This window comes from Phyllostomus discolor, chromosome 12 (assembly GCF_004126475.2).
Source record: "Phyllostomus discolor isolate MPI-MPIP mPhyDis1 chromosome 12, mPhyDis1.pri.v3, whole genome shotgun sequence".
NCBI lineage: Eukaryota > Metazoa > Chordata > Mammalia > Chiroptera > Phyllostomidae > Phyllostomus > Phyllostomus discolor.
The window spans coordinates 72,214,385-72,230,562 of record NC_040914.2 but is presented as its reverse complement, the minus strand read 5'-3'; the positions used below and the strand labels follow the sequence as shown (position 1 = coordinate 72,230,562).

The window sequence follows — 16,178 nt, the reverse complement described above, 5'->3', positions numbered from 1 at the left end:
AATACTTTTCTTCTTTCCCACTTTAAAGAAAATATAATCAAAGGCCTGGGTCAAAGAGGAAATTTCAGGCACACCAGGCAAATGAGACTGACTCATGGTCATACTGATAGCAGCTAGACTTTGCTAACAAGGCCCAAATTAAGGGATTTGGAATACAAAAGCAGTCAGGTCTCAGTTATCTGTGTTAACTGGGGTTTGTGAGAATGGAAAATGAAAGGAAGAAAATAGTACATCCTGATTAGCTGTCTTAACTCTCACAGTGGAGGAAAAAAAGTTAATAAAAGAAAGAAAAGAGCATATACAGACATCTGGAGTGAAAGTGATGGGCAGAGAGGGAGCTGCAGGAAAAGCCTGGTTGTACTTATTCAGGCCCTTCCTTGGGTCTCTTGGGGAACTACCATTGTTTATAGGTTTGTAATTTCAAAGAAAAGGAGTTGTAGTTGCTGACAATAGGAGCCCAAATTGTCTGATATGATGAAGGGGTTGGTTGGTGATGCCAACCTTTTGTGAAAAGGTTTGCTGCAAATTAAAGGAACCAACTAATTTTCATAAATAGCATGAGGCAGGAGAAATTGTGTAGACATGGGGTAGGGGGAGGGAAAGCCCCATCTCAAATGTTAAGTCCAATTTTCTCTTGTTAGTAGAAGACAGAAAGGACAGTGAGGAAGAGTCCACACCTCCTCTCCTTGACCTGTCAGAAAGCTGGAGGGCAGTCACTGGGATCAATGGGGTCAAGGGCAATAAGCTCCGACCAACTGAAAGCTCCCTGCCAATCACGGATACTTTAAAACTGTTGCTTGGAGGACACTCTCAATTTTTTTTAGTCCTATTGACCTTGAAAAGCCCTCAAATATTCATTATCACTCTATCCCAAGGGAAGCTCTTTCTTCCTTTAAAGGCTTCCCTAGTTGGTTGTGTTCACCATTCTTTGGAGACTGGGAATTGCCAAGGGCATTAAGATGTCATCTTTGTCAGCATTTGAAATTTCTCTGCTTATGTGTAAGTCCATTGATATGTCAAATTCTGAAATTGTATATGGGGCATTACTTAAAGCACTTTTTATGGGAGAATTAATCTCTCTTTGCATGATACAGAAAGAAGAGCAAGTGCTAACGAAATCTATTTTCTGTTAAAGAAATCATTATACTTTGATGACCACACACAGAGTTTGCCTTTTGACTGTTTCTACCTCTTGCTTTATTAAAAAAGATAGAAGCAATTCTGCAAATAAAAATATCAGTCCCTGCTGTGGACTTCAGAAGGACAGAGGCACTCTTGTTGTTGTTGTTGTTGTGATTGTTATTTTTAATGTGGCAGCCCTGGCAGGTATGGACTTGAGGGTTTCTCCTTCTGTTGTGAGGAGACAGAAAAAAGACAAAATAAACTCTGAGAACTGGCCCTGGCCACAGTTGAAAAGTGCTTCCTATTTGTCTATGTGATACTTTGAGACACCACTTGGCTTTGCCTGAAAAAGCAATAACTAGTAGGTTGAGGGCCAAACGGCATCAACAATGTGGCCCAAGAGGAGTTGTCATCCTGGCATTTGTCACAAATCAAGGTCAGTCCACAGAGTCCAACAGTCCACAGGCATCCACCTAATGTGAGTAGATTAGAGGATATGGTTGGCTCGGGTCATAACGGTCTTCACTGCTATTTTTTCTGCACATGCTCAGACTTCTGCCTTAAAAGTTTGGGTGAAGACCATGTAGTTTGACTGACCCATGTGCCATGTAAGAAAGGACTGAGTAAATGGTACATCCAATCCCTGTTCCTTTGCTGCCTGATTTTCGAGTATTGAGATGAAAGAACTAATGGAGACAATCCATGGTCTCTATCAAAGATTGTGTTCTGTTACCATTGGAGTGTTTTTTGTTTGTTTGTTTCTTTCGCTTAGAAATGAGAATCAGATTCTTTCAGAGTGGTTTAGGAGATACTTATATTTAGAGATTTTGTGATGTTTTCATAAGGCTGTTTCCAAAGGTTCTATTTATGAAGAAAGTTTTTTAAAAGTGCCATGACAACACAGGACTTGTCCACATACATAAAATTTCTCCAGGATTATTTCCTCAGTTTGGTTTTGTTTCTTAAAATTTCTAATGACTTTGAAATTCTTTAATGTTGTTTCATCTCTGATGAGGACAGCCACACTAATTGGTAAAGCCCATTATGACCAGGCATCTCCACATGCCAGATAAGACAGGATTTTTAAATAGAGGTTAACACCCCAATACCTACACTTAAAATTCACTTGCATTTGATTTATGATAATAATAAAAGGTATGAGATTACAAGCATATCAGAGGACACAGAAAAATAAGCATTCTATCACATGATCTTATGCCATCAAAGACACTAGGTGAAAATCCACATCTGATGATGCTACATTCCTTTCGCTTGCAAAGCACCCAGCAGCTGTTGGAAAGCTAGCTGCGGACAGAACCCTGGACCTAGGGAATCCCTGTGGACCTGCATACTGAGGCTTACGCTTGACCAGCTCCGTGACCTGAGAGCTACCTCCTGGCTTCTGTCAGTCTCAGTTTCATGACTCATAAAACAGGAATAACTCCATCTGCTTCAAGACAGTGTTGTGAGAATTAAATCCAAACAATGCCTATCAAAATAAATTTTAATTTTATTTTTAAGAATACAGATGTAAGGTATTTTCCCTATCCTCTAGGACTGTAAAGACCAATAGGATAAGGTCTGAAGTAAAGAAACCGATGGCCTGGGAGATAATCACATTTGGAGCCCTCGTGCTGTTTCCACTAGGTTCTTTCTCCAAAGATTCTATACATGAGCAAAGTTTTCTAAAAGTGTCATGACAGCACAGGCCTTGTCCTCTTTATTTATTTATTATTTTGCTCAGTTCTGCATTCATTTTTTTTTACTTCTAACCACTTTTTATTTTCCTTGCTCATGTTATAGTCTTTACAGGAGAATAGGAAAGCACCAGTTCCGTTGTTAGTGTCAGCAATGACCACATCAAATCAGAAGGCTCAGGCCCAACTCCCAGTTCTGCCACTTGGTGACAGATGGTGACACTGGCTAAATGACACAACCCCTCTGAGCCTGATCTGCAAAGTAGGAACCAGATTACCGATGGCACAGGTTGGGCTATGAGCATCAGAGAATGGATGTATATGTGAGAGCATCTGAAACGATGCCCTAACATGAGGTAGGAGCTCAGTGAATGGCTCTTTCCATCTCTTTCAAATATATACAAATGTTCCACCAGACACCATAGGACACCTGTTCAATCAGTACCCATTTGCTACCTGCGGCTATTAAGCACCTAAAATTTGACTAATCTACATTGAGATGTGCTGGGAGAGCAACATCCACACTGAATTTCAGAGGTTCAATAGAAAAAGGAGAATGTAAAAATATTTCATTAATAATGCTCACATTGATTACTTGTTGACATAATATCTTAGAGAAATTATATATTATACATATGTTGGGTTTTATATAGAGATTGGGTTAGATTTATAGTATTTAAGTATACAGAGTATCTATATCTATGAAATTTAATCCAATATGTATATATTGGGTGTGGGTGTGTGTGTATAAGATAAATAATACATACATTGGGTATATATATGTTAAGTACATATATATGGTTAAATAATATATATTATTAAAATTTATTTCATCTGTCTTATTAATGTTACTGCATGGAAACTTAAAATTGTATTTGTGGTTCATATTATTATTTCTGTTGTATTATACTGCTGCAAATGTGAAATGTTGAGTTTCCACAAGCCAAAAAAAATAAACGGGTTTCATTTATCTACACTTTTTGTAGGACCAGTTATTTTCCCCCAAGCATTTCAATTAAAATTAATCTTCAAAATATAGTTTTATTAGATTCTGATCCATAAAACAATCTGTTATCTACTTAAATTAATGAATCAAAGGATGTTTTTATCTATATTTGAAGAGTATCCTGGAGCTAAGAATCATAAACATAACAATTTAGGCATGTGTCAAAATATAACAGCCTAATACCCGATTTGAGGTTCAGTTTTTGGTTCTGTACCATAATTTTTGAGATATATATTTTCCCTAATTTGTGTGACAGTTAAATGGAAACCAATTTTCCTTAATAGTAACTTGGGAGGCTTTCGCCATGAAGAGTGGTACTTCACAGGTTTTTGAAATTATCACACTTGTTAAATCAGCACATGTTAAGTATCTACAGATTTAAACTCCTCATTTTTTTATGGCCACATTCAAAGCACGGATTGGTTCTCCACTAAGATGGTTGTAAAACATATTTCATGTGATCAAGATCGATATCATTGACCAGCTTGACAGACTCCAAGCCACTCCCAGTCAGTGTGATAAGATCTTGAGACAAGGCGATTAATTATCCCACAAGCTGGTTTCCCTCACTCCCAGGGATGCTTTAAACAAATGAAGTCAAGGCACCTGCACGCAGAATGACAGGCACCTTGGAGACTGGGTGATATAATGGCCAAGACAAACAGAGATGACTCGAATGGTTGGCTCAGGGTTGATAAAAATTGGAGGTTATCTCAGTAACAAATGTGCAAAAACATTTTTGTCTGGAATGTGTGAGATCAGAAAGATGGAAAAATGTACAGAGATAATAACAACTCACTTCCGCATTTCAGTTAAGAACAGAAAATGGTTCTCTATCTATGAGTCTGTTTTTGTTTTATTTGTTCCATTGTTGGAATTTTTTGATCCCACAGATAAATGGAATCATACAGTATTTGTCTTTCTCTGCCTGACTTATTTCACTTAGCATAATATCCTCTAGGTCCCTCCATGTTGTTGCACATGGCAAGCTTTCAATCTGTTTCATTGCTGAGTATCAGTCCATTGCTGAGTAATAGTCCACATTCTCTTTGTCCATTCATCTATCGCTGTGATTTTTGTGCTACCCCTCTGTTAGCACTGGGCTAGGGATAATCTTTTATTTTTAAATTTTGAGTACCCCATTATGGCATATAGGCAAGGTTGGGGTTTTATCGCCATTGTACAGATGAGAAAACTGAGGCTCAAAGGAGTTAGGTGACTTTTCAGAGGCGCAACTTACAAGTCCTAATTGTGTAATTAGATCCCACCTTGGGTCTCTCCAGAGCCCCCTTAATATCATCTACACCAGGGGTGTCAAATTTGTTTTCACCGGAGGCCACATCAGCCTCACGGTTGCCTTCAAAGGGCTCAAATAGTTTTAGGACTGTATAAATGTAACTACTCCTCAACTGTTAAGGAGTTGAAATTACATTCAGCCCTTTGAAGGCAACCAAAAGGCTGATGTGGCCCCTGGTGAAAATGAGTTTGACATCCCTGATCTACACCAACTCAGCTAAATGTCCCAGAGCAAGTGAGGAACATCCAGATGCTGCGTCTGAGCCTCTAGGGCCACCATTCCGTAACAAGTGGAACCCTGAACCTCTGGAATTAAAAGTGGTGATCCCCTTGAAGGTCAACATACAATTAGGAGCAACATTTATATTGCTTCTGAGCAATGGATGGCTTGTACTATATTTTTATTTAAAACGTTAAAAACAAAACAACTGTTTCTCCCAAGTTGCTCCTCTTCTAATTGCTCCTTTTATTTTATTTTTGGAACTATTTCTATGCTGATTCTTGAAACCAGATTAGGAGCCAAAATTATGTGTTTACAGTGATAATGATCAACCAATTTAAATAAGCCTTAAATTTAGCTTTTTCAAGTTCTGTCACAACTTTCTCTATTCATTTTATTTTTTCAGGGATTTTAAATGACAAAAAGAGAGGACAAAAAGAGGGGATATTTGCATTTAATTTAACCAACTCAAATAAGAGACTAGTCAGAACACCACGTACTGACTTCCAGTTAAAAAGTATAAATTGTTCATAATTAACTTTCAAATAATGCCATATCTTTTGGTGTTTGTTAAGCAAACACATAGAAGTAAAAAAAAATCCTCTCTTGGAAGATTAGTCAGTGTTTCACATATAGTGGGCACTTGAGCAATGTGGGTCGTCATGATTCAAGGTCACTTATAGTCCTGAATTCTCTGCAGGCTGTAGAAGTGATGAACCTGGTCATGCAGAGAAGGGATACAGAACTGGGTTGTCTCAATTTGCCTGGTTCATCCACTGAGCATTTAATTTATTATAGGCCTGGCTTTGGTGATACAATGATGAGAAATAACTGGCATTTTCCCTCACCTTGTGCTGAACACTGTTCTGAATATTTTGCATGTTTACTTATTGAACCCTTACGCTTTATCTATGAAGTTGATACTGCTATGAAGCCCTTTGACAGCAGAGGTAACTAGAGTGGAGGCAGTAAGTGCAGCACTGGGGCTCATTCCAAAGAGTCTGGCCCAAGGCAGTGTCCTTAGCCTCCTGGTGTGGCAGTCAGGAGCGCAGAGTGAGATGGGAGCACCACAAATAGATCGGACAGTTAGAGTTCAGTGCTGTGATGGAGGGGCCAGGAAGGTTCTGTGAGGAGTACGGAGTGAAAAGACACCTCGGTAGCCATGGGGACAGTCAGAGAGGTATCCCTGAACAAAGGAAATCTTGGCAGGTCCAGAAGTAAAGCCATGTTGGTGGGTAGCAGCCATGGGGCAGCGAGGGCCAAAATGGAGGGGGCATAAACCAGACAGAGGAGCAGTGGGCATAAACAGGACAGAGCACTTGGCCAATTCAAGGAACCACAAATGGTTTGCCTTGGGGAGTGGGGAAGCCCAGGGTTCAATGTAGGGAGAGTTGTAAAAGGAGTCACTCATTCCACTCATGCATTTATTCAAAAGATATTTACTGAACACCAGCTGTACATCATGCTCTATGCTGAGTGCTGCAGATAGAGTGGTAGACACTACAGAAAGGATGGAAGAAAGGAAGGGAGGGAGGGAGGGAAGGAGGGATTGTGTTCTTGCCTTCAGGGAGCTTACAGTCTTCTCAGGGAGCTGGACTTGGAACACCTAAACAAGGAAGTCAATTCCAAACTGAGAAGCAGTCACAAAGGAACAGAACTGATGCTGGAGTGAGACCAGTTAGGGGATGACCCTTCTTCAGAACAAGGACTAGGGAGGGCTCTTGGAGGAGGTGGCATTTCAGCAGATGAAGGCATTAAAAAGTGAAAGAAAAATCAGACTTGAGGGAAGGGTGCAGAAACCAGTGAGGCTAGACCGTGAAGGACCTTATCAGACATATAGAGAAAGACTTCAGAATTTATCCCACGGGCCAGATGCAATGATAAGGAAGCAAGGGCCCATTAAGCAGAGGTGAAGTAATCAGACTTGCATTTGAAAAATAACCTCAGTTTGGGAGCAAGGAAGCCAGATTCATGCCCACAGCCTATGGGCTCCCACAACTCTCCTTTCTGTTACATTGTTACAAAGCATCTTCTGCTTCATTCACAAGGCCCAGATGCCTGGGTCACCAGTATCTAAATTCTACAGTTGTTCAGAGTGTGTACTCCCACACTCACAGTCTCTGGCTCCCAAATGTAGGAGACCATTCTGCATGGCGTGGGCCCAGCTCCACTGGGAGATGCACAGGACCCATGCCCATAGATAGGTTCTCCTGTGGGGAATCAGGCCTGCAATGTACCTAGGCCACTGTGAGTCTTGCTTTTTGCTAAAACTCCCTCACCCTGAATTGAGGACATTTACTGCAAAGTAACTTCCTAAAATCCATGCTAAATCTTCCAAGGATGAGTGTAACTGGTCCAACCACTTTTGCCTTTTCATTTGCAAATATCCCTCTTCTGTGATGTGATTAGTGGCATTGACTCCTTTGTTTTCTGTAAAAGGTAGCCACCTAAAGTGAACCTGTGCATAACAAATAAGGACCATTGGGTAATGTGCCCAGAGAGATAGAAATAAAGGCCTGTCATGGCGGAGGCCACAGCTTTTGCTCCCCTTGAGAGAAAAGCCATGCTGTCCCTTTTCCACCACCAGATTTGGCAGTTCATGTGAATGTCTCATCTCATCCATAATGACGCGGACACTGTGGGCCGGTGTCTGTGTTACCCAAGCTGGAATTCAAATTTAATTCCCTGATGTTCTTACTTCCCAGCCCGACATCATTGAGTTCTTTAACTGATGTCAGAATTTTTTTTGCCATAATCTACGGTCATGGAAACTACAGCTTCTTAACTCAGAAATACATACAGATATACACACCAAAAAACCAAATTGATGGTTTGTTTGTTTGTTTGTTTGTTTGGGCCAGGCTGAAAAATGAGGTTAATAAGTCACGCAGCAGATAAAGACATCTCTATCCAAGAGTACAAGGACTAAAGCAGCGCTTTCCCATGCAAACTTTGAGGCCCTAACACAAAGTGAATAAATGAATGAATAAATCACTAAACATTCTGCTGTCTTCCTTCTCACCACTGTCTGGCAATGAGGCACAGCAAACTCTATGGAGACAAGCCACAGTTTTGTCCAGACATTTGTTAGTCGAGTACATCATTACCTTCCTTTGGCTACAAAACTGCTCTGTGCACGTATGGTTAGCCCTGCTCCACTCCATAATAATTCCTCCTCCCCCATCAAAAGACCAGGGATTAAACTGCTTCCTCACCCACTCAGATCTAAAGTGATCTTACACAGCCCAGGCAGGTACTAGCTTCTGGGCAGCCCATTAAAAATGCAGAAATAGCTTGTGGATCTATAATTAAACCATTAACAATCAGACTTCACAGATTCAGATTATAGACTTCCCAGGTGAAAGGAGGCCACAGGTAGCAGGTCAAAATAAGAGAGACACAACCTTTTATTAGAGAGCTGGGCTCCAGTTACTGTGGCTGAGCTGTGCTCCCCTGGGATTTCATTTATCTTAAAGAATCCTTCTTTCCAAAACATAGTGATGTGAAGTTAACCACAGTGTGCTCCCTCCCATCTCTCCTGTTTCGTATATGCTGGGCACCCCACTGCCCTCTCTGAGAATATCTTCTCTTTCTTTCTTTGGCTCCACTCTCTGCTCCTGCCCCCAGTCTCTGGTCTCAGTGAGAACACAGCCTCCAGTTCCTTATCCTGTCTCTAGAGGTTCCAAAAGGATACCATTGTGGGGGGTTATCTGGTGTCTGGTGCTGTGCCCAATATGATTCTCTGATGCATGCTCTATTCTTATCCCTGATTCACACATGAGGATGTTGGGGTTTAGAGAGCTGGGTGACTTGTCCAAGGTCACATAATCATAGATGGTGGAGCACTCATTTGAACCACTTAAGTTCCAACCAAAGTCAAAGCCCTACTCCCTGTTCTTCCTCCAAATATTTACCCTGAGATCCAGCCTCACATTCCCTGCTGTCTCCTGGACATCTCTATGAAGACGTCCTCAGGAGCCACCGACTCAACACATCCAGCCCTGACAGTCTACTCCATCTCCATTCTCCTAGACCAGACAATTTAGAAGCATCGGGATGCTGAAGCTTGGCTTTCTTCTTTCAAACTACACTTTTCATTTGTTTCTCTCTGTTACTTCCGTGTTGCCCTAACTTGTGCTCTCATCACTTGCCCAATGGACAGTAGCCACAGCCACCCAGGTGGCACAGCCCCCTGATATGCAAAGTGGCAAGAAGGAAATGGGTGTTTGGACGGAAAAGCCAGAATCTCAGTCCCATGTCTGTCCATTTCAAGTGAGGGGATCTTGGCCAGGTTCTCACATCTGTAGGAAAGGGGTAACGTCAGCAGCCACACCACATTGGGAAGTTATGAGGGTTGGAAATAATGCACATTGAAGTGTGCATTGAGATGCATGTACTTAAGAGAGTCCCACTAAATAATGTAGGTTCTTGCTTGCCTCTTAGTGCCTCAGTTTCCCCCATAGGTGAAGTGGGGGCAGGAGCACATGCATCATAGGGTGATGGGGAGATTAAATGAGTCGCTATCTGTGGCCCAGGAGAGCGGCACCCGGCACACAGTGACTGCCACGAAAGCATCACTGCCATCACCCAGCGTCCCCGGCCCTTTCCTCTGTGAGGTCACAGAGCACATTCGCTTTTGCCTCCCTGCTCGGAATGTCATCGACATACATGTTTGTTTTTCCTCTCCAACTGGGAGCTGAGCTGGCTTGCATACACACTGATTTTCCTCTCCAGCAGTTGGTCTGCTTGGCTGCACACAGTAGGGCCTCAGAAATACAAACTGAATAGCTCTGAAAGACCATGCTCTCCTGACTAGAGTTCTTTGGATAGCAATTTTGTTTCCCTACCCTTTTCTTTGTCTGGACTTTATTATGGACACATCTGGGCAGCTTCACAAGGCTTATTATCAAACCTTGTGAAAGGACTGGAGGGGGGAGATGAATGCCCTTTTCTGTGGAGCTGGGCAAACTGAATGGCACCGCAGCTTCCATGTAACATTTAAAAAGAAACAATTGCAGCAAGCATGGTCAATAACAGGCTCAGACAGCAGCAAATGGCTGGGGCTCTGGGGGACTTCACCTCTGGAAGGGTGTCTCTCTGGGACTTGAGAGACCAGTCCCTCAAAGCTGAGTCTCTTGGTATTGAACCCTGATCTCCCTGCCTGTCAAGGTGTGGTTTGTCCTGAGAAATGCCTGGAATCCCTTCTGCTCTACTTTAGGTGAAATACGTGCCATTTTATTTTCTGGATTTAAAGATAAGCCATCTATTACAATGTCTGCCTAAGTACAGTCCATCCCACATGCAACCCGCCTGATGAGAATCTCCATACCCTTTACTTGTTCCTAAGAAGCACTTTATGCTGCACATTCTGGCAATTTTGTTGCTTTATGTATTTGCTGCCATTTATATCATGAGTTAGTCAGATGCTGTGAAAATGACCGTGGCTAAGTAGGGGAAAAGCTTGCTTTTGTGGTACCAAGGAGTTTTCACACTGGTATCCATTCACCAATACTCTGATTTCTTTGGAAACATCAGTGGCATGCTGTGGATTCATTTTTAGCTACTATCTACCCTTAACTCAGATTCACAGAAATAAAGGAGAATTGTGGAGTTTGTCCAGTTCAGGAATAGCAAATAGATTCCATGTCTAGAAACATCGCTAAAAGATCAATGGATGGCAGTTTCCAGAAACACTGTATTGGGAAAGATTCTTAGGTCAAGCCAAGAATAATTAGTGATATGCACCATGGGTATGGTGACAGAGTAGGACAGTCAGTGCTCATGCCACTTATTTGCCATCTCAGACTATGTATCTGCAGAACTGGCAAGTAAGCAACAGTCACACGGCCAGTTGTACTGTTTTTGCTGCCCAGCTGCAGAATCTGTTTACTCTTTTGCCCACATGCCACAACTAAATAAAGTTAGCAGATAAATCAGGTTTATGGAGAATATGTCAAATGGTCAAAGGCAGTGATAATCATAGGCTTTGAAAAACTGGGTACAGCTAGGCCAACATATAGGAGAAAAGGGGAGAAATGGAGAAAAGAATAATTACGCTGTGCCCTCTATACCAAGCGGAGGCCACAGCATAATTATTTTGCAAGGGTCCTTCTGTGTGTCTTTTCTTTCTATAATCAAGAAGCCACAGAGTCCCTGAGCTCCTGGTAAAGGAAAAGTAGGTGAGTCCACTGTAGCAATAGGGGGCACCATCAGGAAGTGGCACTCCTGAAGTTTGTGGAACCCCTAAAGTGTGTGCAGTTGTGGGCAGGTGCAAGATCAGCGTACGCATGCACCTGGAAAAGAAAGAGCACTAGTACAGGCAAAGGAGCAGCTGTATGCAATGGTTGCCTTCTGTACACCTCCGGTGGGCCACTGTGGTTCTTGCCTGCTCAACGTCCACTTTACTTCCCTGGATAACAGGATCCTAGTTTACTTTAATAGGGCACCCTCTTTCACTCTCAGTCCATATGTTTTAGGTTGGGCTGACTCCACTCTGGCTTCAGGTCAAGGCATGTGACCCAGACATAGCCAACTAGAGAATCATAACCCAGTGGACACAGTGATTGTTTCAGGGATGGGTGCAGGATCTAATGAGCCAATGAGATTCAATTTCAAGCCTTTGTTGTCAGTATCAGGAACAGATGGTATCTCAGGTGACTTTAGACTGAGAGAATGGAGTGGAGCTACCAAGACCTCCACATTTGGAAGCAAGGAGGGATGTGACTGTTTAAAAGGAAAGCCAACAGAAGGAAAATGGAACCATATGATAAATGAGGATCAGAGCTGGTCTTATCAGTTGGGCACTGGTACATAGCCATGGCTAAACATAGAGCTATCTCAGAAGTAGTATAATTTTATAAGCCTATAAGTCCTATCCCTGCAAACTCCACCATTTTTTTAAGTTGGGTTTCTGCCATATGTAACAACAAAAGAATCTTGGCCAATAATAAATCAAATACTCATTTCCCACATAAGAGATATAGACCCCAATGTTTCTCCTTGGACCCAATCTGTCCCAAGCAGCTGTGTTACCTGTAAGGAGCCCTGGATGTCTTTTCCCCCGACAATCATGAGTTCTGCCATGTCTTCCGCGTGTGGAGTCCGGGCGTGGACGAACAGCGTCTTACCCACCGCAGTTATGTTCCTCAGGGCGACTAAATCACCTTCATTGTTCACCTTGAAGTATGGGCTGGAGACCTCATAGTGTAGCTTGTAATTTCCCTTACAGTCACTGAAGTTCACTGGAGAAAACAAATCCAAAGAAAGAAAGACAGAAAACGTGTGAGCAGGTTGGAAAGCATAGTCCTGAAGATACCCTCTGACCATTCGATGTGAATTACCTCTCCCCACCCTAGATCCCCAAATGCTGCCCCTTATCCCACAGTACCCCCTTGAGCCCCTATGACTTTGATCATGCTGAAGGACTTCACTCCATCAAGGCCTGTCCTTGCTAACTTCCTGTGACCCAGGAAGGTGCTAAGCAATGAGGATGCAGAGAGAAATACAACCGTGTCCTTGTCCTTGAGTATAGTAGGTGAAGTACACAGTGATGTTTAGGGATAAACATCTATGTTGTGTCTGTACCTAGTACAGGGTTCTATTACCAACGGTACCACAATGTACTGTCTATGCACGTGTCTGCTGTCTGATTCCTCAGTAGACTGCCAGGCCCTTTAATGTAAGTGCAGACTCACAGGTACTACATGCATTCCCCCTCACCCTGCTTTTGTTGTCTTCACTGTCTGTTGAACAGGTCTATTTAGTAAATATTTAATTGAAGCATAGCATAGCTATAGAAAAGTACATAAATCAGAATGTACAACTCAATGAATTTTCACAATGTGGGCACAACCACATACCCAGTGCCCAGACCTAGACACAAAATATTACCAGTCCCTCTTTTTCTCCCTCCTGAGTAAAATCCCTACACTCCTCTCCAGAGGCTGTACTATACTGACTTTTAATAACATAGATTAGTTTGACCTGTATTTGCACTTCATACAAATTACTATACAGATTGTGTTCTTTGTGCCTGGCTTTTTTCACTCAGCATTATGTTCATAAAATTTGACCATGTAGCTGCAAGGCATAGCTGCTTACCCTAATCACTATGTAGTATTCAAGTATATGGCTATGCTGAGTTTATTTATCCATTCTATTGTTGATGGGCATCTGGGCTATTTCCAGTTTAAGTCTCTTAAATATTGCTACGAGGAACTTTCCTGTGTCTAGATAGGTCCAACTACATCATTAAATCCATATAAATTTCTGTTGAACTAAGCTGATCTTCCTTTCCTGGCAAGATTAATTCTTATGGTGGTAATAATCATATTAGCTGATAATGATAATGGCTAACAAATTGAACACTTCCCATACTTGAGGCTGAGTGTTAAGCAGTTTACATACATTATCTTATTTAATCTTTACAACAACAACAGGCCCTGGCTGGTGTAGCTCAGTGGATTGAGAATGGGCCTACCAACCAAAGCATTGCTGGTTTGATTCCCAGTCCAGGGGTCCAGGGCACATACCTGGGTTGCACGCCAGGGCCCCAGTGGGGGGTGGTACATGAAAGGCAACCACACATTGTTGTTTCTCTCCCTCTCTTTCTCTGTCCCTTCCCCTCTCTCTAAAAACTAATAAATAAAATCTTAAAAACAATAACAACAATGAATGAGCAACAGTTTTGATTCCTTCTCCCAACAGGTTATAGATCAGGTACTGAAGCTCAGAGAAGGCAAAGAAAGTGCCCAACACACACAGTTTGTAAACTATAAACCCAAGATTTGAAACCTGATCCATTTGCCTTTCACCACCACACATTCTCAAAACGGACACAGCTGTGTGTAGAATAAACTCCTCCTGCAATTCCATCAGAGCCTGAACATAATGACATGAGAACCTGGTTCAGACCTGCTCCCAAGGCCCTGCCCAGCCCCAAAGTGTGTTGCCTAGTGTCACCTCAAGGTCTCTCTGTGTCAGGTCTCTGGCATCTTCTCTGGTTGTCAAGTCAGCTTTAGGAGCATCTTTGTATGAACACCCAAGTAGACTCTTGGGAATCTACAGTTCTCAGTGCTTTCTCATTTCCTCTGACCATCTTGTTAGCCAGGAGTAATTGCGCATGACTGGGTTCAGTTTTTGGATGAGAACTATGAAGGAGAGACATAAGCGTTGCTTTCATTGTCCTCCTCAAATGGCATTCATCCACTGGAGGTACACTGTTCAAAGGGAGGACCCACTGGGAACTTGTTGCCTGAATTGCCAAGATGTTTATTCTGGACCTGGCCTCTCATCTGGGGAGGGGCGGGGCAAGCAAAAGCATGCAAAAGTCTGTGGGGGTTCTAGTTTCACACCTAAGCCCCTTACATCTTTCTTTCTTCTTCTCTTTCTTTCATTTCTTTCACAAATATTCACTGAGAGCCTACATTATGCTAGTTGCTTGGATTACAGATATTAACCTGAAACCTTGTAAGTAGCAAGGGACCTATTCCAGGCAGATGGAATCATAAGATGTGCAAAGGTCCTGTGGCATTTAGTAAACTGAATTAGAAAGCAAGGAAGAGAGAGTGGAGGTAAGCTGAACCTGGACAATGTGGGATCTGGAAGGCCACATAAAGACTTATTCTTTGAAGGAAGCTCTGGACCCTTCCATCACAACTATAGAACTGGCTGGCTTCCAGCTGAGTCTCATACAACTGTGGACCCCCATTGGAAACCAGCACCCAGGGCCCTCCATGTCTGGGCTGTCCACTGGCCTCCCCTCAGGCTTCCATCTTTACTCCAAGCTTCACACATGCCCACACCTCTGCCTCTCTCTACCTCCTGTTTTGGCTCCACCGTTATGCTCATACTGCTCCCTCTGTGCAGAAGGCACTTCCTACCTTCTCCATCACCTGCACCCCATTGACTCTTAGTCATTCTTTAAGATTCAGCTCAGGAAACTTCCCCAAACACCTCCACGTGTCCCTAGAATTCCCTGTACCTAAGGCCTTGCATATCATGTTACACCAACATATCTACTTTATGTATCTGTTTTTCCCACCAGAACCGAAAGCAGATATTGAATCTTATTCTTTTATTCATCTCTATATCTCTAGCAATGGACAGAAAGCTTTTCCATACATGAGACTGCCACAAATGACTCATATAACCTATTACTCTCCAGGGGCAAAATGATGCTCTAGTGGTGGTGAACTGGGGGCTCCTCTTCCATTCTGGGAACAAGAGACACTGCAGGCAAGGCCAAGGTTCATAATGAAGACCCCTACTCTCCTCGTGTCTTGGCTGAGCCCAGTGGTGGAGATAGGTAGGAAATTAAGGACTCAAGCCATGGTCTCCCCTCAGTTCCCCAGTCCCTGAGTACATCAATTCATGAAGCACTGAGCCTCCCATGCTTAGCTCTGGCTTAGCTCGTTGGTAAAGTCAGGGGTGGTGGTTTACCTTTCCTCTTAATTCCAATAAAGCTTCACATGGTTCCTAAAGCATGGGCTCAGTGTGTCATGTTGAATGAGTGAATGTTCGGACAAATAATAGTAACATCTACCATTTACTGAGTGGAGTCTGAGTGCCGGTCTCTGTGCCAAGGACTGTACATCCAGTCACTCCTTTTAGCCTCATAGCAATTCTGATCTACAGCAGCATTTTGCAACTTTTAAAAAATTATCTACCCCCAAGTGATTATTAGATATTTTTGCCTAAATGCCAACACTTTCATGAAATTTTAATGTCACACGCATCTGTTTATTATGCTGTCTCTGCATATCTTTCACTGATATGTTCTGTATGTACACCTGTACTTTGTACGCGCATAGAAAGTACAGTTTTGCTTGTCTCCAAG

The 16,178-nt window shown here is 42.5% G+C and overlaps 1 protein-coding gene across 1 annotated transcript in view; it reads right to left on the bottom strand.

Moving 5' to 3' along the window:
- Window positions 1–16,178, bottom strand: part of CDH13 (cadherin 13) — a 1,016,810-nt gene that overhangs the window by 622,196 nt on the left and 378,436 nt on the right. Inside the window, exon 3 of the mRNA XM_028501894.2 lies at window positions 12,374–12,582. Coding sequence (XP_028357695.1) covers window positions 12,374–12,582 — 209 coding nt within the window. The remainder of the gene's footprint in view (window positions 1–12,373; window positions 12,583–16,178) is intronic.